Raw genomic sequence first — 23,942 nt, forward strand, 5'->3', positions numbered from 1 at the left:
TCCGACGGGTACGGGCCGAAACCTGCACTTCTCACATTGTTTGCGTGCCTCCTTTTACTCTTTCTGCTGTGCCAGGCGGCCCCCAGCGAAGCCATGAGCGGAATCCCGTACTGACTCGTCAGGGGGAGGAGAAACTGTAATATCCGCTGGCGTAGAATCTAAAAAGTCACAAAAAAATGTCAACGAAAATTTTTAAAAAACATTTTAAAAATGGAAAAACTGGGTAGAGTATATATATATATATATTTTTTTTTTTCCCTCCTTTTTTTAGTTTTTCGTTTTATTTTTTGAAATGACAATTTAAAAATAAGCCAAAAAAAGATATTGTTTTATTTTTCAACATTTAAATGTTATTTTCATTTTATAAAATTTGAAAAAATCATAATTACTGTTTTAATTAATTATATTTTATTTCAATATTTTCAGTAAAGAATATACTGTATTTTTTTTATTTTTAATGTCAAATATTTTAATTTATCAAAATACGCAAAAACAGATCAAATTTACTGATTTAAAAAAAATGTGTTTTTGAAAAACAGATTAGAAACAATTTTTAAAAAAAAAGTTTTTTTTCAATATTTTTTAAAATTACAATTTGTAAAAAACAAAAAAGATTATATTTTCCCATTTTTATTTTTCAATATTTAAATGTTATTTTCAGTATATTTATTTATCTATTTAAAAAAAAAATTCCAGTTTCATTATTGAGAAAAAAATATATTTTTGTCCATTTAGTTTTTCTATTTTAAATATTTTAATTTGTCAGGATAAGCAAAAAAGATCAATTTACTGACTTCTAAAACACTGTTTTTGAAAAACAAATTAATAATAACAATCTAATAATAAAAAACAGATTTACATTTTTCTATTTCAATATTTTTAAAATTACAATTTGTAAATACCAAAAAAGATATTTAGACGTTTTTATTTCTCCAATATTTAATGTTATTTTCATTTTAAACTTAAAAAAAGATCATATTTCCTGTTTTTATTTGTTTCATTATTAAAAAAAAAATCTTTTTCCCCATTTAGTTTTTCCATTTTAAATATTTTAATTTGTCAAAACAAAAAAGATCAATTTACTGATTTCTAAAAGACATTGTTTTTGAAAAACAAATTAGAAACAATTTAAAACAAAAAATGTACATCTTTTTTTCCCCCAATATTTTTCAAAATTACAATTTGTAAAAAACAAAAACAATTATATTTTCTCATTTTTATTTTTCAATATTGAAATGTCATATTCATTTTATTTTATTTTTAAAAAAAGATCATATTTACAGTTTTTTTTTAAATTATTTTTGTTTCATTATTAAAATATTTTAGTTTGCCAAATAAGCAAAAAAAGATATTTTCTTTATTTTATAAAATATAAATGTTTTTTATTTTTTGATTAATTTAAAAAAAGATTGACTGAGTTTTAAAACAAATTATGAAAACCAAACAATTTAAATACAGATTTATTGGATTTTTTTTTCCTTTTTCAATATCTAAGTTATTGTTTTTTGTTTTTTTTTAAATAATGAGAAAAAACATTTCACAGTTTGTTTGTATTTCTTTTTTCAAAATTAAATAAAAAATCAGTTCATTAATCAAGAAGTCACCTTGGGACTTTTAAAGAAGACGCATGATGTGCGTTTGCCGCTTTGCGCGGCGTCAGGTGTCCGCTTGTGGGACTCTTCCTTCATAAGCGCGCCCCACAGCGATGCCATGCTACCCAGCACCTGCGGCAGCGCCTCCAGTACGGCGCTGCGTGCGTTACGGACATCCACGGGATCGCAGGTCACCGAGGTCTGGGAAAAGAAAACACGTTAATAGCATGAGGCGTATTTGTAATGTAAAATGCCACTAATACTGCATGTACAACACACCCTTTTGTTGTCCAATAGACAGTAGTGCATAATGGTAGTCAGGCCTTCAAGAAGAGTCAGAAGGTAGTCTGGAGCAATGTTGTCTCGTCTGCAACACAACATGATATCTCTTGAAGGGAATAGTATCTTTTCTCATATTTACCAATCGACTGTTTGTATTACAGTATCACACTTAATATAATCAATCAGGGAATAGTATCTTTTCTCGTATTAACTGTTTGTATTACTGTAACACACCCAATAGCACTTATACCATAGTTTAAGAAAAAACAAGCAGAATATAGGGCATAAGAGATACATGACGCCTTCTTATCATGGAAGCCCAATGTCTGCGTCATGCAGCTGACTGAGCAAGATTGACGCTGACTACCAGGTGATAGGCAAGACATCTACAAGGCAACGTCTCCACGTCAGTTCGTCTGGAAAGTCCAGAACAAATGGCGGGACGTCCTGTCTCAACACAAGGAACACCTGAGAATGCCCTATAGCCAACTGATAACATGACTGATAAGACTCCAAGAGCCCCTTTGACTTTGAGGCGGGCGAAATCTCCCACTGCGGTTGCCCCAGTAACGGTGACTCAGCAACTGTGACGCTTGAACGAAACAGCCCAAACTGCGATAGAATATTATCCTAAACACACCCTTCTTTCTGCCCATGGCCTGCCCCGCGAGACCCTTCAAAAGACTGAATGTTTAACTAAGCATTGTCATTTTTTTGTCGACTTGTGATATGGTGACCTTGGATCCTTGCCTGGGTCCCTCTGTGCTGTATGATCACTGTCGACCGGAATAAATTGTCAACTTGTGCTTCGGAGCCTTTTTCCAGCTTTCAAAATGGAGTCAGTACAAGGGGTTAAGACTAAGGTGAACGTGCGGAATTTGGCCTTTTGGCCGGGTCGTTGGGACGCACCAGCGCGGGTCCGGCAGTTCGGCTGGCGTGATTACGGCAATCTGGCTAAAAGGTCAGATTCCTTCACTCTTTATCGTTCTTTCGTTCGTCAAGAGCCGTCAGTGGCAGCCAAGACACTTCTGCAGCACTAATGAATCACATGACAGTAGGGATAGATAAAGATCAACTAAAGATCGAGTTGTTTGGAGACAATTTTGATTTTATAAAGGTCTAAAATCCTCTTTTTTGGGCAGCTTCACAGTGAATATCATGCTGTTTTACAAAAAAAATATATATAATGTCTTTTTTGATCGGGAATATTTAGTTTTTAGTTACCAGTAAATTTTTCCCAAATTTTTTTCTTTGAAGTACTGTATTTTCTGCACTATAATCCGCATCGGACTATAAGTCACACCTTCAATGAATGGCTTATTTTAAAACTCTTTTCATTTATACATCGGGTGCACCGCATTACAAAGTTCAGTAGTAGTAGTCGTAGTAGTAGAGGTTGGGGTTGCGTTATGCATCCACAAGATGGAGCCGCGCTATAGAGAATAAGGTTCATTAAATTGTAAAGTGCGCTTTTGAGAAAATTGAAGGCTTTTAGGTGCACATTATAGTTCGGAAAATATAGTGTGCATATATACAGTGCCCTCCATGATTGTTGGCACCCCTGGTTAAGATGTGTTTTTTTAGCTTCTAATAATTTTTTTTTAATTCAAATAATATGGGACCTTAATGGAAAAAAAGAGAAAAATCCAACCTTCAATACAAGTGCATTTATTCAGTGGGGAAAAAATCCCACATAGAAGAAATAATTATTTGACATCAAATAATGTGTGTCACAATTATTAGCACCCCTGGTGTTAATACTTTGTACAACCCCCTTTTGCCAACAAAACAAGATCTGGGGACTTAGATGGCCATGGGAGGAGCTTCGGTCCCAGGCTTCAACTGGGACCGTGTGCTTTGGTCAGATGAGACCAAGATTGAGCTTTTTGGCAACAAACACTCTAAGTGGGTCTGGCGTGCCACGAAAGATGCGCATGCTGAAAAGCACCTCATACCCACTGTGAAGTATGGGGGTGGGTCAGTGATGTTGTGGGGCCTTTTTGCTTCCAAAGGCCCTGGGAACCTTCTTAGGGTGCATGGCATCATGAATGCTTTGAAATACCAGGACATTTTAAATCAAACTCTGCTGCCCTCTGCACGAAAGCTGAAGATGGGTCTTCACTGGGTCTTTCAGCAAGACAATGACCCTAAACATATGGCCAAATCTACACAGAAATGGTTCACCAGACACAAAATCAAGCTCCTCCCATGGCCATCTCAGTCCCCAGACCTTGTTTTGTTGGCAAAAGGGGCTTGTACAAAGTATTAACACCAAACACATTATTTGATGTCAAATAATTTTTTCTTTATGTGGGATTTTTTTCCTCCACTGAATAAATGCACTTGTATTGGAGGTTGGGTTTTTCTCTTTTTTTCCATTAAGGTCCCATATTATTTGAATTTAAAAAAAAAATTAGAATCTAAAAAATACATCTTAACCAGGGGTGCCAATAATTATGGAGGGCTCTGTATTTTTTGAAAACATAAAAAACGGGAAAATATCTATTTGTTTTTCTGTACCCCAAAAAAATAAAATAAATGAGATTGTTGACGAATTACTCATCGGCCACCCTTTACGGTCACTGTGGACCGGACGTCTATTTCGGTCAACGGCACTGACGGAACGCACCTGTGATTGGCCCTTCCTCCGTCGTGCTCGTACATCTTAACCAGTTCGTCCAAATTGGCGCAAATTTGCGCGATGACGGGCGCCACCACGATGCCCAGCGAGCGCCCCAGGTACGGCAGCGAGGAGCACAAAAGCGCCACCCAGTGGGGGTGCATGGCGTAACCGTACTGCGGCCGCAGTGCGCCGGCGGCGGCTGAAACGAACGTCCCCTGGGCCGTGATGGGGTGGCTTTGCACGTACTGAGCCGCCTTGATGGACTGCTGAAACAGGACGGCCGTCTGCCATCCGCGGGTCAGCGGGTTGCCGACGGGGGATTGGGCGGCGGGAGCCCCGCCCGAGCCGGGCCACGCGTGGTACTCCAAGACGATGAGAGCGCGGAGCAGTTTGAGTAACTCCATCTGCAAGGGATATTGCTCGTGCCCTTCCCCTTTCCCGACGTTGACCAAACTCTCCTCGGACAATCCGCCGTCTTCGTCCGGCGGCTCTTTGGACGTTCCTCTTTGGCTTACGTACATCGAAGCCGAAAGCGCCAGTAAGGCGTACTCCTGCACTTTACAAGCGGCGAGCAGTTTGCCCACAAGCTCCGGGCCGCCCTCCTGTCCTCGCGCCACGCGGGCCAGCTGCTCCGCCACGCGGGTCAGCACCTCCACGCTTTTCACCTGAACGTCTCGGTTGCCCTGCAGGTCCAGAGGTCCCGTGTTCTGGTAGGACGAGTAGTGAGAGCGGAGGAAACGCAGGCACAGGTCGATGAGCAGCTCCAGAAGGAGGGAAGGCGGCGCGGCGGAAGGGGAAGACGGAGGCTCGTAGAAGCTCAGGCCGTCTTGAGCCTGCTGGTGGCGTCGCAAGAGGTTGGAAACCAGGTCGAGGTGAGCGCCGCCGCCGCCGCCGTCCAGGCAGGTGGCGGACAAGGCCTCCACCAGGGGGCACTCGGCGCTGCTCCTCAGCAGGCTGTCCAGCAGCGCCAAGCCTCGGAGCAGCCGCCGCCAGCCGCCTACCGCCTGGTAGATCAGCACGTGATGGAAGAGCGAACCGATGGCCTCCTTCTTCTCGCGCTCCTCTTTCAAAAGACGAGCTCTGGCCATGGCCTCCAACTCCAGATCCTCTTCGTCTTCGCTGGACAGCGAGTCCGACGCCTGCGTGCGCTCCGACTCGGCCCGCCGCAGGCCGTCCGGCGCGGAGCTCTCCTCGGAGGTCTCCGCCGACGGCCGAGTGCCGCCGGTGTCGGCCGATTCCGTGCGCTCACTCTCGGCCTCGTCGTCTTCCTCGCCTTCGCTGACCGACACGGGCGAAGCGTCGTCCGGGTCGGACGGCTCGGGTCCGCCGTCCAGTTGCGACCACAGGGATTCTCGGTCGACCGCGTTCTCAGAGTCCCGGGCATCCGTCGCCGTAGACGCGGCGTCCGTCGCTTTGGCGGACCAGCGGCTTCTGTTGCTTAGAATTTTGAGGTTGCCTTGAAAACAGAAATTTAAAGCCGATGGTCAAAAACAGTGAACGTTTTCATTTCCAGGTACAGTGCTGGCCAAAAGTATTGGCACCCCTGCAATTCTGTCAGATCATGCTGAATTTCTCCCAGAAAAGGATTGCAATTACAAATGCTTTGGTAGTAATATCTTCATTTATTTTGCTTGCAATGAAAAAACACAAAAGAGAATGAAGAAAAAAAATGAAATCATTATCATTTAACACAAAACTCCAAAAATGGGCCAGTCAAAAGTATTGGCACCCTTTGAAATCATGTGATGCTTCTCTAATTTGTGTCATGAACAGCACCTGTTACTTACTTGTGGCACATAAAAGGTGGTGGCAATAACAATCACACTTACAGCCAGTTAAAATGGATTAAAGTTGACTCAACCTGTGTCCTTGTGTGTACCACATTGAGCATGGAGAAAATAAAGAAGACCAAAGAACTGTCTGAGGACTTGGGAAGCAAAATTGTGAGTAAGCGTGGGCAATCTGAAGGCGACAAGTCCATCTCCAAAGACCTGAAAGTTCCTGTGTCTACTATGCGCAGTGTCATCAATAAGTGCAAGGCCCATGGCACTGTGGCTAACCTTCCCAAGATGTGGACGGAAAAAAAAAATTGACGAGATTCAACGAAACCTTGACTAAAATCTGAACAAGTTGTCCTGCAGTCCTACTACTAGTCACTAGATAGCTCAATTTTATTTTGTTGTTTTTTTGTGGTGTTTTCATAAAAAAAAAAAAAAAAAAAAAAAAAAAAAAAAATTTTCTTTTAGGTTTTTTTAGGTAAAGAAATCTCACTAGATAACTCATTTTTTCCACAGCTGTTTTTCTGCATAATCGAAATTGACAAGAATACACATTTCAATAAAAACAATTCTTTGGGGGGAAAAAATCTCACTAGATGGGTCACTTTTATTGTTTCTTTTTTTTTGTTTGTTTTTTTTTGCTTTCGTTTCATTTTTTCAGTTTTTTAGATAAAAAAAAATCCCACTAGAAAGCTTAATTTCATTTTGGCGGTCTTTGTTTTTTTTTTTTATTTTTATTTTTTTAAAATTTTTTTTATTGTAATTGATAAAATATACATTTCAATATAAACTCATTAAAAACAGACCTGTTGGGGATGAAAAGTGTCTAATTTTTTGAGTAATATTAACACATTGACTGGACCTTTAACAGAGTATTTTTGTGGGTTGCATGGAAGTCAATAGGAAGTTTTTTTGTGGATCCAAAGGTATTCAATGCAAGCACTCAAAAATACATACCTGAGCCATGTAGATGTTTTGGAATATTTCAGAGTTATAACGGTCAGTGAAGTGCCCCACGAGATTCAAAAAATCCAAATAAAAATGAAATGATGTTTGAACTCACCTGCTGTGACATTTTGTTTAATGGCCTGGATGGAGCAACGCTGAGTGGACGGGTGAAGCAACAAGAGCAGGATGGGCTCCAGGATCCGCACCACGTCATTGAGGGACAGCGCCCGCACCAGCCAGCACTGCGCCGCTGCGCTGATGGAGCCGTCCGTGCAGCGTAGACTCTCCACCACCACGCAGAGAGACCTGAAAGAGAGCCCGCTTTCATCATGGACTACTGGCACGAAACCATCAATTTCCAGTGTCACTGACGGCGAAAGACGTCCAATCCTTTTTTTACTGGGAGAGGCCAATGACCATTGATGATCTTTGTTAATTGTGATTTTGCTCCACCTAGTGTTACAAAAGGAAGTAGCAGAAGAAAATACTAACTTCTACTTTCGACATTTATATGACTGTTTCAATGACCTTTCATAATCAACCTGATTTTAAGAAAAAAAAACATCTCAGCCTCAAATATCAGCCTGGAAAATCGGCTTCAGACGTCAGCTGGATTTTATAATTTTTTAAAAATCAGTTTTAGCCTTTGAAAATCCCTTATTGGTCGACCTCTAAACAGAACACAGTGCGACTCATCGCAGTTAACCTCACGTGATTCATTGCGATGACAATGCCTTTTACCGCGTAGATGTTGTTTTTCCCTTTGAGAAGAACAACCTTATCACCAACCTGTCAAAGGAGCGGCAGTTCCTGTTGGTGTGAATCTCCCGGGTCAGGTGCCAGAGAATGGAGAAGCGGTGCAAGGCTTCCAGACGAACAGCCTGAGATGCGTCAGAAGAGCCCTTTATTTTTGGCCGTCTCCACCTACGGTAGCGGTATGTTGGTTCACCTTCTCCTGATGCGTCAGCGCCCGGCAGATGATGTCCTCGCAGATGTTCGGCGACGGAGCCAAACAGTGAAGGCGGTAAAAGAGCTCCACGCAGGCGGCGTGTTGCTCGCGGCGCTCCGTGTCCAGCTGGTTCCAAAGCACCAAGGCCACCCTCTGAAACCGAAACCAAAAATTGCTCAAAAACTAAACTCATTGTGACTTTTTGTGGCATGCAAAAATAATCACTTTGGACCCAGATTTACCAATTCTTGACCAAAAACCAACCATTTTGGATAAATCAATAACTATTTTTGTCTGCAAACGTTTTTTTTTTAGCATTGACTTACCGTATTGGACCAAAATTTAACCACTTTTTGACCAAAAATGCCCAATTCTTGAACAAAAACAATCAGACAAATTATTAACCATCTTGGTCAAAAAATTGGCAGTATTTTACCTTTAATTCACCAGTTTTGAACAAAAAATAATCTGGACCCAAATTTACCAATTTTTGACTAAAAATCAACCACTTCAGTTGAAATATTAATAATTTTGGTGCAAAATCTGGTTTTTGATGTACCATATTAGACCAAAAACTTACTACCTTTTGACCAAAAACTTTTTTGCACCAATTAACCATCTTGGTCCAAAAAAAGGGCATCTTTTGACCCTTAATTCACGAGTTCGGAACAAAAAATAATCAATTTGGACCCGAATTTACCAATTCTTGACAAAAAAAAACAACCATTTTGGATGAATTAATAATCGTTTTTGTCCGCAAATGTTTTTTTTTTTAGCAATGATTTACCATGTTGGACCAAATTAACTACTTTATAACCAAAAATGCCCAATTCTTGACCAAAAACTAACCCTATCGGACAAGTTATCGACCATTTTGGTCAAAAAATTGGCAATTTTTTACCTTTAATTCAGCAGTTTCGAACAAAAAATTATTAATTAGGACCAATCCTTGACTAAAAAAACAACCACTTTGGTTGAAATATGAATCATTTTGGTACAAAAACTGGTGGCATTTATTTACCATATTGGACCAAAAATTAACCACTTTCTGACCAAAAACTAAGCTTTTGCACAAATTGTCAACCATCTTGGTCCAAAAATAGGCAATTTTTGACCCTTAATACACCATTCATTAATTTTGGAACAAACAAACAAAAAATCACTTTGGACCCGAATTCTTGACCAAAATCCAATTGTTTTGGATGAAATATTAACCATTTTGGTGACGTTGGTCATTAATTTACCAAAAACTAACCACTTTTGAGAAAAAAATGACCAATTCTTGACTAAAAACTAACCAATTTGGACAAATTATCAACCATCTTGGTCCAAAATTGGCAATCTTTAGTTCACCAGTTTGGAACAGAAAAAATAATCACTTTGGACCCAAATTCTTGACCCTAATCCAACTGTTTTGGATGAAATAGTGATCATTTTGGTTAAAATACGGCTGATATATTTTAGCATTGATTTACCATTTTGGAACAACAATTAACCACTTTTTGACCAAAAATGACTTGTTCTTGAGGAAAAATGAACCATATTGGACCAAATTTTTAGCCTTTATATTAAACCAAACATGAACCAATTTTGACGTAAAACTAACCCTATCAGACAAATTATCAACCATCTTAGTCCCATAATTGACCATTTTTGACCTGTAAGTCACCAGTTTTGAACAAAAAATGATCAATTTGGACCCAAATTTACCAATTCCTGACAAAAAAAAAAAAAAAAAAAAAAAAATAACCGCTTTGGTTGAAATATTAATCATTTTGGTCCCAAAACTTTTTTTTTTTTAAAGCACCGATTTACCATATTTGACGAAAAATTAACCACTTTTTAACCAAAAACTAACATTTTCGGAAATTATCAACCATCTTGGTCCAAAAATCTGCAATTTTTGACCCTTAATTCACCAGTTTGAAACCAAAAAATAATCACTTTGGACCTTAATTTTCCAATTCTTGACCAAAAACCAACAGTTTCAGATGAAATATGAATCATTTTGGTCCAAAAACTGGGTTTTTTTTTTTTTAGCATTGATTTACCATATTTGACCAAAAATTAACCACTTTTTGACCAATTCTTGACTAAAAACTAACCAATTTGGTCTACTTAACATCCGTCTTGGTCCAAAATTGGGAATTTTTTACCCTTACTTCACCAGTTTGGAACAAAAAAAAAAATCATCACTTTGGACCCAAATTCTCAACCCTAATCCAACTGTTTTGGATGAAATAGTGATCATTTTGGTTAAAATACAGGTATTATATTTTAGCATTGATTTACCATTTTTGAACAACCATTAACCACTTTTTGACCAAAAATGACCTGTTTTGAGCAAAAATGAACCACGTTAGACCAAATTTGAGCAATTATTTGAAACCAAACATGAACCAATTTTGACCCAAAATGTATCATTTAACCCCAAAATTGCCCAAAAAACATCGTGACTGTTTGCGGTGGCACCAACCTGGTAAAAGTCGGTGTCGTCTTCTATGGCCCTGAGCAAAGCGGGATAAATGGGCGGCACGGTGACCATCTGCAGTTGACCGCTCAGCGGGTTGCAGTCCGACATCTGGTAGCGCCTCCTCTTGTCCTGGATGACCAGCGCTAACGATTGGGAGTGGTTGATGAGCTCCAACAGAGAGGCCACCGCCATGTGCTGGATTTTGAGGTCCTTTGACGTGCAGCACAGCGTCATCAGAGACCTCAGCCAAAGGGGCAAGCACTCCCGTTTCCCTCCTGTCGAGGACATTCCGCTTCAGTGCCACAGACGGCGATGGACGTCCGATCCATTTGAACTGGGAGGAGCTGGCTGGCAGTGATGACCAGATCCCAGTTCAAAAGGACTGGATGTCCATTGCAAAACTAATTTCTTTTTCCGTGACGTCCTATCTCACTTATTTTCGTGAGTTTTTTTTCAAACCCCCTTGATGATTGAATTTATATTTAACACAAATCGTTGGAGAATTAGGACATAAATGTTATTGAAAAAAATACAGCTAAAAACGAGAAAATCCTAAATTAAATTAAAAAGTTCAATTAAAAATTAAATAAATACTGTAATTAAATACATGAATTAATTCAATTAAATATTGGTTTAAATTTAATTAACTTAAATAAATACATCAAATTAAAATTAAATAAAAAATAAAAACAAAAGGGATCAAATCATGGGAGATAAAAGTCACTATAGAGAATTAAAATTTAAAATTTTTGGGAGGTAAATTTTTAAACTAAAAAGAAGGAACGAATTATATCTTGGATTTTCAATCTTTGACCTGTTTCCCCGAACATGTCCGTGTGGAGAGCCAGCGCCTCCTCTTCGCTTAGGTAAACAGGAAAGGTGGTACACTCCAAGAGTAGGTTGCAGGTGGCCGCGAAGGCTTGTCGACACGCCTCGGGGATTTCGGACCTGCTTCGCGGACGGTACCCGGACTCCCAATCCGGACGACGGCCGGGCTCCGGTGTCTTCTCCGACGGTTGGACTTCGCAAGCGGGCTGATGTTTCGGCTTGTTCGGGGTAAAAATCTCTGTCAGTTTGTCTTTAATCTCCAATCCGCTCATGCTTCGTAATAATGTCAGATGAGCGGCAGATGCCGTCGCGGTGCTGAACTTTTCCTCCCGTTCGTCAACATCTTCCACCTGTACCAGCAGGTGTCTAAAACACAAAGGAGACAGGGTTTAACCCTTTTCTTGCATAATGAATAATTTATGAACAAAAAACCAACAATTTTTGGCTATCCTCTTAGGAGCAAAAAAAAAAAAAATGACCCATTTTGGACCAAATAGCTTTTCTCAAAACCAAACCAAAAAAACTACCATGTTGGACCCAAAATTAAACACTCTGCACCAAAAAAATGAATCGCTTTGGAACAAATATCACCAATTATTGACCAAAAACTAGCCAAATATGAACCAATTTGCTCCCAAAAATAAATTGGCACCCAACCATTAATTCACCGTTTTGGACCAAAAATGGGCCACTCTGAACCAAAAACGACCAATTCTTAACCAAAAACTAAGCATTTTGCAGGAAACTTTCACCAATTTGGTTTAAAAATGGGCAATTTTCGACCGTTAAAATTCGAAATTTTGGAACAAAAAGTGATCACACTGGACCAAAAAATGACCAATGAAGCAAATATTAACCATTTTGGTCCAAAAACTGGCACTTCCTGACCATTCATTCACAATTTTGGACCAAAAATGAATCATTTTGAACCAAAAACAACCAATCTTGACAAAAAAACCTAACCATTTAGGTAAAAAAAAATTGAATTTCTGACAATTAATTTACCGTATTGGACCAAAAATTAAACACCTTGAACAACAAAAAAAGACCAATTCTTCAACAAAAATATAACTTTTTGTATAAATTTTAACCAACCTTGTCAAAAAATTGGCAATTTTTTTTACCATTAAGTCATCATTTATGAACAAAAAGTAATCCCTTAAGACCAGAAATGACCAATTCTTGACCCGAAACGCTTTGAAGCAAATATTGACCATTTTAGTCCAGAAATTGGCAGTTTCTCACCATTAATTCACAATTTTGAACCAAAAACAATCTGTCTGTTTCAATCTATGAGAAAAACTAACCGTTTTGCATGAAATCTAAACCATTTTGGTGCAAAAATGGACTATGTTTGACCATTAATTTACCATATTGGACCAGAAATTAACCACCTTAACAAATAATAACCCATTCTTGACCAAAAATGAAACATTTTGTATGAATTTTAACCATCTTGGTCCAAACATTGGCCATTTTTGACCATCAATTCACAATTTCGGATCACAAATTAACCATTTTGAACAAAAAACAACCCATCTTGACAAAAAAAAAAAAACCCTAACCATTTAAACCATTTTGGTCCAAAAATTGACTATTTTTGACCATTAATTTACCATATTGGACCAAAAATTAACCACCTTGAACAAAAAAAGGACCCATTCTTGACCAAAATTGAAACATTTTGTATGACCTTTAACCATCTTGGTCCAAAAATTGGCAATTTTTGACCATTAATTCGTCATTTTGGAACAAAAGATAATCACTTAATACCATAACTGACCAACTCTTGACCCAAAATGACTTTTGAAGCAAATATTGACCATTTTGGTCCAAAAATAAGGCAATTTCGCACCATTAATTCTCAATTTTGGACCATGAATTAGCTAATTTGCATGAAATTTAAACCATCGTGGTCCAAATATGGACTATTTTTGACCATTAATTAACCATTTCGGACATCTTGCGCCGTCAATGGCAGCAAATAAGTTCATGGGGAAGTGACCCGAAAATGCCCAAGACTGAAAATCTACAGGAAGTGGTAAAGCATTGCAACAGCTATTTTTAGATTCAAATGACTATGAAAATGTATGATTTAAGTGTAGCTTACCTTGTGGCTATGAAAGCCATGATGTCCTGCAGACATCGGGTGGTGGTGTGAACGCTGCCGCCCTTTCTCCAGACTCCGTAACCATTTTTGCCGTTTCCCCCGACGGGCGGGAGATGCTGCTCCGACGGCGAGGCGCTGACGCCCAGCCCGCTGTCTTCCGAGCGGAGCGTCGGGTAAACGGCGTCGGCGGCTTCCGCCTCGTCTGCATGGTGGCCGTTATGCTGCCTTACGCCGTCATCTCCCTCGCTTTCCTTCTCTAGATCCTGAAGAGCAGTAGATAACTCATTCACTGAATTCTGAATTAAATGAATTCTTTCAGTGCCACCGACGATGATAGACGTCCAACCGTGCGTTGTGGTCAAAGCTCTACCTGAGTCAGACGGTCCGCCTCCGTTTGTGCTCGCATCTCCGTTTGGCTAGCGTCGTCTTCGGCTTCAAAGTCCATGAACGCCACGGGCATCTGGATCTTACTTAGAACCTTGAAGCAGGCGCGGAGGCCTTGCGTGACGTCTTCCAAGCCGACCGAGTCCATGTGGGCGCGCAGGCTCCGCAACATGGTGCCCAGCATCTCGGGTAACAAGTGGGACTGAATATCGGTGTGAAGTTCCTGGAATACGACAAAACGGAGGACGTTCTCGTCGCGTACGGTCCACGAGTTCGGCGACGGAGACGCTTTACCAGAGGAAGAACATCGAGCAGAAAAATGATGAGAGCGGACATTTCTGCCAGGGAAGGAGCAGGACAATCGCTGTCTGGCTGAGACGCGGGCGGACCGTTGTTGTCGTCACTGGAAAATAACCGTATTGGGATGGGAAACCTGATCGGGGCGCCCTCTCGGGGAGATGGTGAAAGCGGGCGTCTCACCTGAGACACTTGCAGAAGCATTGTGTCATGTACTCCCACAGGTATTCGCTGTTCATGGAGCTCACCAGCATGTTCATGGTTTTGATGATCTCCGACGCGTTCTTGTTCTCTTTCATCATACTGTCAAAGGGAAAATTCACAGTTATTTCAAAGTTTCACAGTGGCATTGGTGGTGATAGGCGTTTCTTTTTAAAGAAATGAACAAAAATTCATCCTAATTTGGTGGCATTAATAAGTGTTGCACATTTTCTGTCTCCCGATACAGCAGCGTTTTTCAACCACTGTGCACTACTGTACCGTGGTGTAGTGTCTGGCGTGCCGTGGAAAATCATCCACTTTCACCTAATTGATGTTTTTTGAAAAGTGAATCTGCAAATGCGCAAATTCCTATGTCTGTGCTGTCCAATGGTCGCTAATCATGCAATACTCTTCCTTGTCATTAGGTGTCAATAGGTAGCCAATTATTTTGTTTAATGCTGTGAGAGAGGTCAGAGTGGCACTGGGGCAAGCTAGACGTAGCGGCTAAAGGCAGCGGCCAGCCAGCTCAAGGTGCACTAGCGGCGGCGGCGGCCAGCTAGCTAGAGGTGGCACTGGCCAGTTAGCTAGCAGCTGTGGCCAGCTAGCTAGTAGTGGTGGCAGCCAGCTAGTGGCGTCCAGCTATCAGCGGCCAGCCAGCTAGCGGCCAGCTAGCTAGCTTGAAGCAGCCTAATAGCTAGCAGCGGCGGCCGACTAACTAGTGGCAGCTAGCGCGTAGTGTCCAGCTAGAGGCCCCGGGTAATGGCTAGCTAGGCAGCTAGCTAGTGGCGGCTAGCGGCTGTGGCCAGCTAGCTAATAGCGGCAGCCGGCTAGTAGAATCCAGCTAGCAGCGATCAGTTAGCTAGTGTCAACAGCTGGCTAGCTAGTTGCAGCGAGGGTTACCACCTTTCAGAAATAAGAAATACGGGACGCCCCCCTCGTGCCCAAAGCTGTACAGACAGACAAAAAAAGGGACATCCCCAAAACTCCTAAAATGCATACAAATGTATCTATTCATTTATATTCCGTATTAGTTCAATACAGAACGCAACATTTTGAAGAATTGGTCTTTTTTTTGTTGTTCAAGGTGTTTAATTTTTGGTCCAATACGGTAAATTAACTGTCAGAAAGTCAATTTTTTTTACCTAAATGGTTAGGTTCTTTTGTCAAGATTGGTTGTTTTTGGTTCAAAATGATTCATTTTTGGTCCAAAACTGTGAATGAATGGTCAGGAAGTGCCAGTTTTTGGACCAAAATGGTTAATATTTGCTTCATTGGTCATTTTTTGGTCCAGTGTGATCACTTTTTGTTCCAAAATTTAGAATTTTAATGGTCGAAAAGTGCCCATTTTTAAACCAAATTGGTGAAAGTTTCCTGCAAAATGCTTAGTTTTTGGTTAAGAATTGGTCGTTTTTGGTTCAAAGTGGCACATTTTTGGTCCAAAACGGTGAATTAATGGTTGGGTGCTAATTTATTTTTGGGAGCAAATTGGTTCATATTTGGCTAGTTTTTGGTCAACAATTGGTGATATTTGTTCCAAAGATCTTTCCTTATTTCAAGGGACAGGTGGCAACCCTAACTGCAGCGGCCAGCTAGCTAGTGGCAGCACGCTAGCTAGCGGCGGCAAGCTAGCGGTGGCCGTGGCCAGCTAGCTAGTAGTGGCGGTCAGCTAGCTAGCAGCGGCGGCCAGCTAGTAGTGTCCAGCTAGCAGCGATCATTTAGCTAGTGCCAACAGCCGGCCAGCTATTGGCAGTGGCCGGCTAGTAATGTCCAGTTAGCGGCGGCAAGCTAGCTTGCAGCGGCCTAATAGCTAGCAGCAGCTGGCTAACTAGTAGCAGCTAGCGGCGGCGGCCGGCTAGTTGTGTCCAGTTAGCAGCCCTGGGTAGTGGTTAGCTAGGCAACTAACTAGTGGCGGCTGTGGTCAGCTGACTAGTAGTGGCGGCGGCGGCAAGCTAGCTAGCAGCGCGAGCTGGCTAGCTAGTGGCAGTGGTCAGCTAGTAGTGTCCAGCTAGCAGCGGCCAGTTTGCTAGCGGCGGAAGCCGGCTAGCTAGTGGCAGCGGCCAGCTAGTAGTGTCCAGCTAGCAGCGGCCAGCTAGCTAGCGGCGGCCAGCTAGCTAGTAGCGGCAAGATGACTTGCAGCGGCTTGATAGCTAGCGGCGGCGGCCGACTGGCGGCCGGCCAGCCAGTGGCAGCTAGCGGCAGCAGCCGGCTAGTAGTGTCCAGCGAGCGGCCGCGGGTAGTGTCTAGCTAGAGGCGCTGGATGGCTAGCTAGCAGCAACACCCGGCTAGTAGTGTCCGGCTCGCGGCTAGTTATTGTTGAATATACTTGACATTCATTTTGAGATTTTTTGATAGTGGAGTGCCTTTAAATGAAAAAAGTGGCCGTGGCTCAAAAAAGGTTGAAAAACACTGCAATACAGATTCGATACACAGTTATGTGGTATTGACTGATGCCGATATTGTAGCGATACCACATTTTTTGGAAAAATATACATTTTTTCACCTCCTTTTGATACTCAAAACTACATACGCACTTGAATGTAAAGTCAGTCTTTCAAGGCTTAACTCATTGCCAGCCATTCCCAATGATCGACATCCAATTCATTTAAACTAGAAGGACTGGCAGCGGATGCTAATCTTACAGTGCGATTGATGTTCGTTCATTCACCTGTCCCAGTCAAAATGAATTGTACGTCTAGCACCACCAATAGCAGCCTTGAGCATTACTAGCTGTTGGTCTTTCGCATCCTCACCTGGCTAACTGGTTACTCGAGAGCCTGGTGCTGGCATCTGCGCCCAGCATCTCCCGACAGTAGCCGTAAAAGGCTCGGACCACCTCCAACAGCACGCAGCTCAACACCGCTGGGCCTGGACGCATGTGTAATTGAAAAAACAAGCGGAGAGACATTTCACGTTTCGTATCGCGCATCCTCACCCAACTCCGGTTTATCCAGCAAGCTGATAATGATGCGAAAAGGCCTGAGGTAGCCAATCACGTTCTCCGGTTTGCTCTCGGCATCCTTCTGTTTGAGGATGTTAATCAGACCCTGGAGGAGAAACAAACAAGACATAAAAACACTGTGCAAACACAGCACAGTACATGTGAGCAACACGGGAAGTGCTCTTTTGGCAATTGTTTCTCAAGTGTTTTTTGTTGTTGTTGTTTTTTTGTTTTTTAAACTCAAAGTATATTGTTTCAATCCTTTGTCGTACAAGAAAGGGTCTGAAACTTTCTTTGTCACGGGCTGCATTGTAATTAGGCTTTTCTTCGGAGGGCCATTAACCCATATAAATATTTAAAGATCCCATGTTATAGTTTAACCCAAATATATACGGCCCGGATAACCTTTCCCTATGTACTATGTGATGTTGTAACTGTCTACGTCGGGCTGTACCACCACCAGCTTAGTTGTGTGGTTATTTTAAAAAAATCATTCATTCATGGTAGATTAAGAGGAACCCTTTTGAAGCCCCCACCTCCAAAAAAAAAAAAAATCGAAAAAGAATTGATCTCTTCTCCAAAAACAAAGCTGAAATCTAATGTTGTACCGATACCGCAGAGGAGAGTATAGTAAACAAAACTTTTACTCAAGTAAGAGTAGCGTTACTTCAAAATAATATTACTCAAGTAAAGTAAAAGGACTCATCCAAAAAATGTACTGAAGTGCAAGTAAAAAAAGTATTTTGTGAAAAGAATATGCAAGTCATAAGTAACATTGTGAGTAACTGCTTATGATGTTTAAAAAAATTTTTTTTAAACAATGCAATTTTTTTGTCTCCATATAGACTTATTCTTATACATTGAAGAAGACTATAACCTATTACATAACCATATTAACCCAATGAAAAGAAAAAAAAAATCATTGAATTCCAGCGAAAAAAAAAAAAAACAGAAATGAAGCATTATTGGTCTAAAGAGCGTGAGTGCCCTCTATTGGAGAAAACATGTTTCCTATTATGAAACTTAAAAGTATTATATCTCCAGTTTTCCGTGGTCAGTCGGTTCTAAATAAAAACTGGGAGAGGTTAAAATCTGCACTGTTCAGTAATGTTGACGGCTGCTACAGTCTGGTGACAATCTTTTCTATTATATAGGTATATATTACTGGTGCACGATAATTGTTGGTCCGATAATAGGAATTATGACGTCATCTCGATAATTCCAATAACATTTATAACAGGACCGATAATATGTACTGTTCTGGCTTTACAGTTTACACCAGGGGTGGGCAAACTATTCCACAAAGGGCCGCAGTGGGTGCGGGTTTTTGTTCATACCCATCATGAGGACAGCCTTTCACCAATCCGGTTTCTTACAAGTGCAATCAGTAGATTGCAGTCTGGTGCTTCTATTTTCCACTGATACCTCATTGGCTAAACTGTCTGTGCTGAATAAGTTAGAACAAAGACCAGGACCCACTGCGGTCCTCGAGGACCGGTTTGCCCACCCCTGGTTTACACACTAGTATGGGAAATCAGTTGACCATTTGCGGGGCATTGCTCCCACCTGCTGGTCAGAATAATTCACTGCATCTATTTTTTGTTACAGTAGTTTGGTTCAATCACTTACACATTGCGGTGTCTAGCGGTAGCATTGACAGTCGTGAATGCTTTCTGTTACGTTTCCGCCTCGGAAATATATGTATTTTATGTTTACTATAACATATAGATGTGCAATATATGATTACTTCTGTGGTGAAGGGTCATATGTAAATAACTTCATAAGTTGTGTTATAGAAGCCAGCCAATGCTTTCGTAGCTCAAGCTAGTGTGCAATGCTATACATATAACAGTTGTGTATATAAGTGTATTTTGCAGTTTGTTGTATATTGAGTATTGAACATGTGTATTTTTCTGTTGTACTTTCACAATATTAAGACGAGTGTCTTCCCATAAAAACAAAAAAAGACCAAGCCTTGTGGTTTATGGAAGTGCATTCATTCTTAGCTGGCTGTCGGGCAGTGCAGAAGTGAAACGCACTGTTTTGTTCATGTCATTATAAAAAATCTGGTGAGATCAAAGGCAAAAATCTATGTTGAATCCACCACTAGTTTTTTTTTTTTTTTTTTAAACCTCCAGGTGGTCAAAAACTCAAGGTTATACATTTCAAAAAATATATATTTATTATCGTTATCGATATCTATCTATCGGCTTTGAGGAGCAGGAAGTTATCGATATCGGTTTCAAAAAAATGGATATCGTGCACCCCTAGTATATGTATGTATTTTAATTTCAGAAATGAGGTACAAAGTACATTGTGGAAAGCAAATTTATTTCTATGTCGCCAATCCACGCAATATTGGGGACATCGCTGTACATGTGTGCGCTACCTTCACAATAAGATCCTTGGAGTATGTGTTGAAGTAAAACAACATATGTTCCTCTGCTGAAGAAGACATGCTTGGATGTGGAGCAACCATCTCCCCTTTGATGTCTGTGCCTGCAAAAGAAAAACAAACAGTACAGCAAAGTGAGAAAACCAGAAATTGACCAAACATAGGCACGGAGCTATTGAGTCATCGCTTAACACTTTGGAATCATCGGTTCATGACTGCGGACCAACTTTCAGAGCTTGGCAGGCCCAGCAACCTATACTCGATTGCTTGTGCATAACAAATCTTTTTAAAGGGGCACTTTATTGGTCAAACGTGTGAACATTTTTGGAGTAATGAGTTAAAATGTGAATAATGTCAATAGAAGAGAACCTGGTATTTCATGAGAATTTTTGGGGGTCAAAATACATGACAGTCACTCAAGAATTTCTTTTGTGGGTCTGAGAGTCAATGGGAGCTAATGTGTATTTCACTGTCAATGGAACCCAATGAGAATTTGTTTGTGGGATAGAATTCAATGTGAATGGGAGTCAATACATAGTTTTTTTGTGGCTCCATGAAGTTAATTGAGTCCATAGCGTCCAATACGTGATTTTTTTTTTTTTGAGTGGCATTTTCACAAACTGGTAAAACTATGAAGTTGGAACTGTCGAGATCATCCAAAATATTTTTGTGGGTCCACCTTCAATGGCAATGGGATTTAATGGCAATTTAATTTTTGTCAAATGCATTTAAAGGGATTTATTTTTGGAGGGGGCGGGGCATTAAAAAAAAAACAACAACTTATAATCAAGTATTTTTGTGGAGCCTATGGCAGTCAACAGGTATTGTTTTTTTGTGTTACTGCCAATAAGAGCCAATGACTATTTGTTTGCGGGTTGGAGGTCAATGTGAATAGGAGTCAATGCGTGTTTTTTTTTGTGGTTTCAATTATTTGGACCATTGTCAAATTACTCCATAGGGTCCAAAACGTGATTTTTTTTGGGGTGGAATTTTCACAAAATGTATTTTTGTGGGTCCCTTTTGAATGGCAATAGGATTTAATGGCAAAGATGCATTTAAAGGGAATTTTTTTTTTTTTTTTTACGGGGGAGTTTAAAAAAAAAAAAAAAAATCAAGAATTTTTGTGGGTCCAAAAGCAGTCAACAGATATTGTTTTTTGTCTTACTGTCAATGGTACCCAATGAGGATTTGTTTGCGGGTTGGCCTTCACTGTTAATGGGTGTCAATTTTTGCGGGTCCAAAAATGATAACCATGTCAAATGACTGTAATGTGTGAGTTTTTTGGGGCCGGAATTTTCCCGAAGGTCAAGCAAAGCAGTTAGAAGTTGTACCAGTTGAAATCAACCAAAACTGTTTTTAGTGGGTGAATTAGGCCTGTCGCGATAGCAAATTTTAATAGGCGATATAATGTCCCATAAATTATTGCCGATATGCGACATTATTGTCTATTTTTTTTAACCAATTCAACCACTAATGTAGTAAAAACACATCCTAATAAATCACCCATTCAAATGCAATAAATTGTAATTCTTAAATAAAACAAACTATATTTAAAAAATATTTTTAAAAAAACCACAGTGCATAACATGTCATTTGAAAGCTAGCTAAGTGCAGAATATGAAATAGGAGAGAACCTCAATGCCATTTCTGTTCTCTGCTCAATTACAGCCCATCAGAAGTGTTTATTTGATCCAAAATGACTGTCATCTTGTCCTGCCAAGTGCACGTTTGCAAATCTAAAGCCAAATTATTCATTGCCAATCAGAAATTTTCATAATGGGTGTCATTTTAAAGCTTTTGTTAGTGTGGAATCTGACGTATGTGAGATTAACTTCAGAAATTTACATTTTACATGTTGAACATGACGTGCTTTTAGTTTGAAATGTTCACCGGATGTATGTTCGCTAAGCCCTTTACATAGTATTTTTCACCATTTTCGTCATGCATGTGGTGTTAGTAATAGATTTTCTCGCATCATTTGCAAAACCAGCGAATTTTCATGTTTGAAGTGTCACCTTTTTACAACAATTTTGCGTTTTGGAGAAGACAATGCCAATGTTTTATAGTAGGCTAAAGTGATTAGTACATTGTCTTTTTCCATTAGCCTCAATGTAGCAATGCAATGCTTTAATGTAGGTGTCTTTCCTTATGTTGCATGTCTGAACTTATGAACTCTATGGCGTGTTGAAGACCAATAAACATCTGTGAAAGGAACTGGAATCTCATATGTCATCAAAACGCACATGTGCCGAGTGCATGCAGCACAGGTAAACACAGGCACGCACAAATAAACAGATAAATCGCAGCTCGGAAAATTACTGCCCTCATTTTCATTTACCTTGTGATGAATTGACTTATTGCATATTACAACAGGCTTAGGGTGAATATCAGTGGGAGTTAATAGGAGTTTTTGGGTCAGAAATAATGACCGTTTGGTCAAAAACGTGAACATTTTTAAAGGGGATTGAGGGTCCCAGCGGTTACCTAGAAGCCATGCATAGAGGCGCCTATTTAGGGACATGTCCCTGCGGAGTAATGTGAGCGTTGCGGCGGAAACCATTGTAGTCATGTCATCCGTGGTCACGACCACGATGGCCTTTGCTGGGTCCTGAAGCAACAAGAAATGAGGGAATTTCAAATGAGTATGTTTTGAAAAAAAAAAAACAATTTATTCATGCTCGTGACAATGCCATGTCATAACTATGACAGTCTCATGAGGCCTAAGTGTTAGCGCGTTTGCTTACCAGGGAAGTGGCCAAAGGGAAGAAGAAGAGCAGAATTTCCAGCATATTCCTCTGTACCAGCACATTGGAGTCTTGCAGGGAAAGACATACAGACTTCATCTGCTCAGACACAGAAGACCAGGAGTTACTAAAAAAAAAAAAAACGTCTCGACCGAGGTCCGACACGTTTCATGCCACTCACCGCCAGGCGGCGGTCGTAACCGAGCATGTGTTTCCGCTGTTGCAGTGGCAAAGTGCGGTCGAAGTGCGCCACGATGAAGACCGTGGCAGGTAGGCGCACCGTAGGGCTGACTAGAATGCAACCCCACAAGGCTCCGTAGAACACTTGCGGACCCACAAGCAGAGACAGCTTGAGCAGCAGGGCGTCCGTCCTGGACGTGGAAAGAGAGCCACAGGTCAAAATAGACCAACCTTCCCTCTCCCCCGGCCACTTGGTCGAGCTCTCGAGTAGGGTTGTCAAAAGTATCAGTACTGAATTGTTGTATCCCGGTACATGGTGTACAATTTTGCATTTTCCTCGCCTGCCATTGACGGCACTTGACGTTGAATCTACTTCAAGTGGGAGGGATGCCAGCGAATGCCCTCCCACTTCAAATGGATTTGGACAACTACTAGTGATAAACGTATTTAAAGTGTTAATTTAGCTTTGAAGAGCCACATTTGGACAGCTATCACTGACAATGGCAATGAAAGAGTTCATAAAAATAAAAAAAAAAACCTAATAATTTTGGGCTTTTTATTTATGTAGTACGGGTATAGTTTTCGTCAATGATGACGACAACGAAAATATAACGAAGACTTTTTTCATGACAATGACGAGACGATAACGAAACGTGTTGGAAGACTTAGACATAATAAGACGAACGCCAGTTTTCATCTGACGAGACGAAGACGTGACGAAAATGCATATTCGTTTCCGTCACATGTTCACAATGTGGAACATTATATATGTAGTTAGCCTGCATCGTAGCAGTGTCTGGTTGTCTCACCCATGATGTGCTGCCCCCTCTTCCCAACTCGCCAGTATGTTTTATCAAGTCTCCATGCAGGCTTGTACACACGGTAAGATTTGTTTTCTTGCCAGAGAATATGCAATATTGTTTCAGCCTTTAAAAGTCTGTGCTGAGTGATCATCACACACTAAATGCAACTCGTAGCGTTAGCAGAGCATTTGCACTAAAAGTGAGCCGTCCTTTGAAACTTTTGTAACTTACAGTTCATGGCGTCCAGGTCAATTATTAATTGAAAAGAATGTACTGTTTCCCTGCTGAGTTTGTATCACCAAGTTGGTGTTGTCCTTGTGGATAAAGCCAACAATATGTGCTTGTTCTTTCGAAATAGTTGGAAACCTTTATTTATTTATTTTTGGAGTAACATTTTTTTAATTTACAGACGAAAAC

The 23,942-nt window shown here is 40.6% G+C and overlaps 1 protein-coding gene across 2 annotated transcripts in view; it reads right to left on the minus strand.

Annotated features, from left to right (window-relative positions):
- Positions 1 to 23,942, minus strand: part of dop1b (DOP1 leucine zipper like protein B) — a 51,293-nt gene that overhangs the window by 12,900 nt on the left and 14,451 nt on the right. For both annotated transcript variants that reach the window (XM_057852613.1, XM_057852611.1), the window contains exons 5-23: positions 22,724 to 22,913; positions 22,543 to 22,641; positions 22,283 to 22,406; positions 19,793 to 19,902; positions 17,398 to 17,509; positions 17,216 to 17,330; positions 14,448 to 14,567; positions 14,262 to 14,370; positions 13,954 to 14,190; positions 13,584 to 13,846; positions 11,460 to 11,839; positions 10,649 to 10,920; positions 8,173 to 8,325; positions 8,013 to 8,104; positions 7,339 to 7,529; positions 4,504 to 5,953; positions 1,872 to 1,959; positions 1,605 to 1,793; positions 36 to 158 (exon numbers count right to left, since the gene is read on the minus strand). In XM_057852613.1, coding sequence (XP_057708596.1) covers positions 36 to 158; positions 1,605 to 1,793; positions 1,872 to 1,959; positions 4,504 to 5,953; positions 7,339 to 7,529; positions 8,013 to 8,104; positions 8,173 to 8,325; positions 10,649 to 10,920; positions 11,460 to 11,839; positions 13,584 to 13,846; positions 13,954 to 14,190; positions 14,262 to 14,370; positions 14,448 to 14,567; positions 17,216 to 17,330; positions 17,398 to 17,509; positions 19,793 to 19,902; positions 22,283 to 22,406; positions 22,543 to 22,641; positions 22,724 to 22,913 — 4,417 coding nt within the window. The remainder of the gene's footprint in view (positions 1 to 35; positions 159 to 1,604; positions 1,794 to 1,871; positions 1,960 to 4,503; positions 5,954 to 7,338; positions 7,530 to 8,012; positions 8,105 to 8,172; positions 8,326 to 10,648; positions 10,921 to 11,459; positions 11,840 to 13,583; positions 13,847 to 13,953; positions 14,191 to 14,261; positions 14,371 to 14,447; positions 14,568 to 17,215; positions 17,331 to 17,397; positions 17,510 to 19,792; positions 19,903 to 22,282; positions 22,407 to 22,542; positions 22,642 to 22,723; positions 22,914 to 23,942) is intronic.

Source organism: Corythoichthys intestinalis, chromosome 12 (genome assembly GCF_030265065.1).
Source record: "Corythoichthys intestinalis isolate RoL2023-P3 chromosome 12, ASM3026506v1, whole genome shotgun sequence".
Lineage (NCBI taxonomy): Eukaryota > Metazoa > Chordata > Actinopteri > Syngnathiformes > Syngnathidae > Corythoichthys > Corythoichthys intestinalis.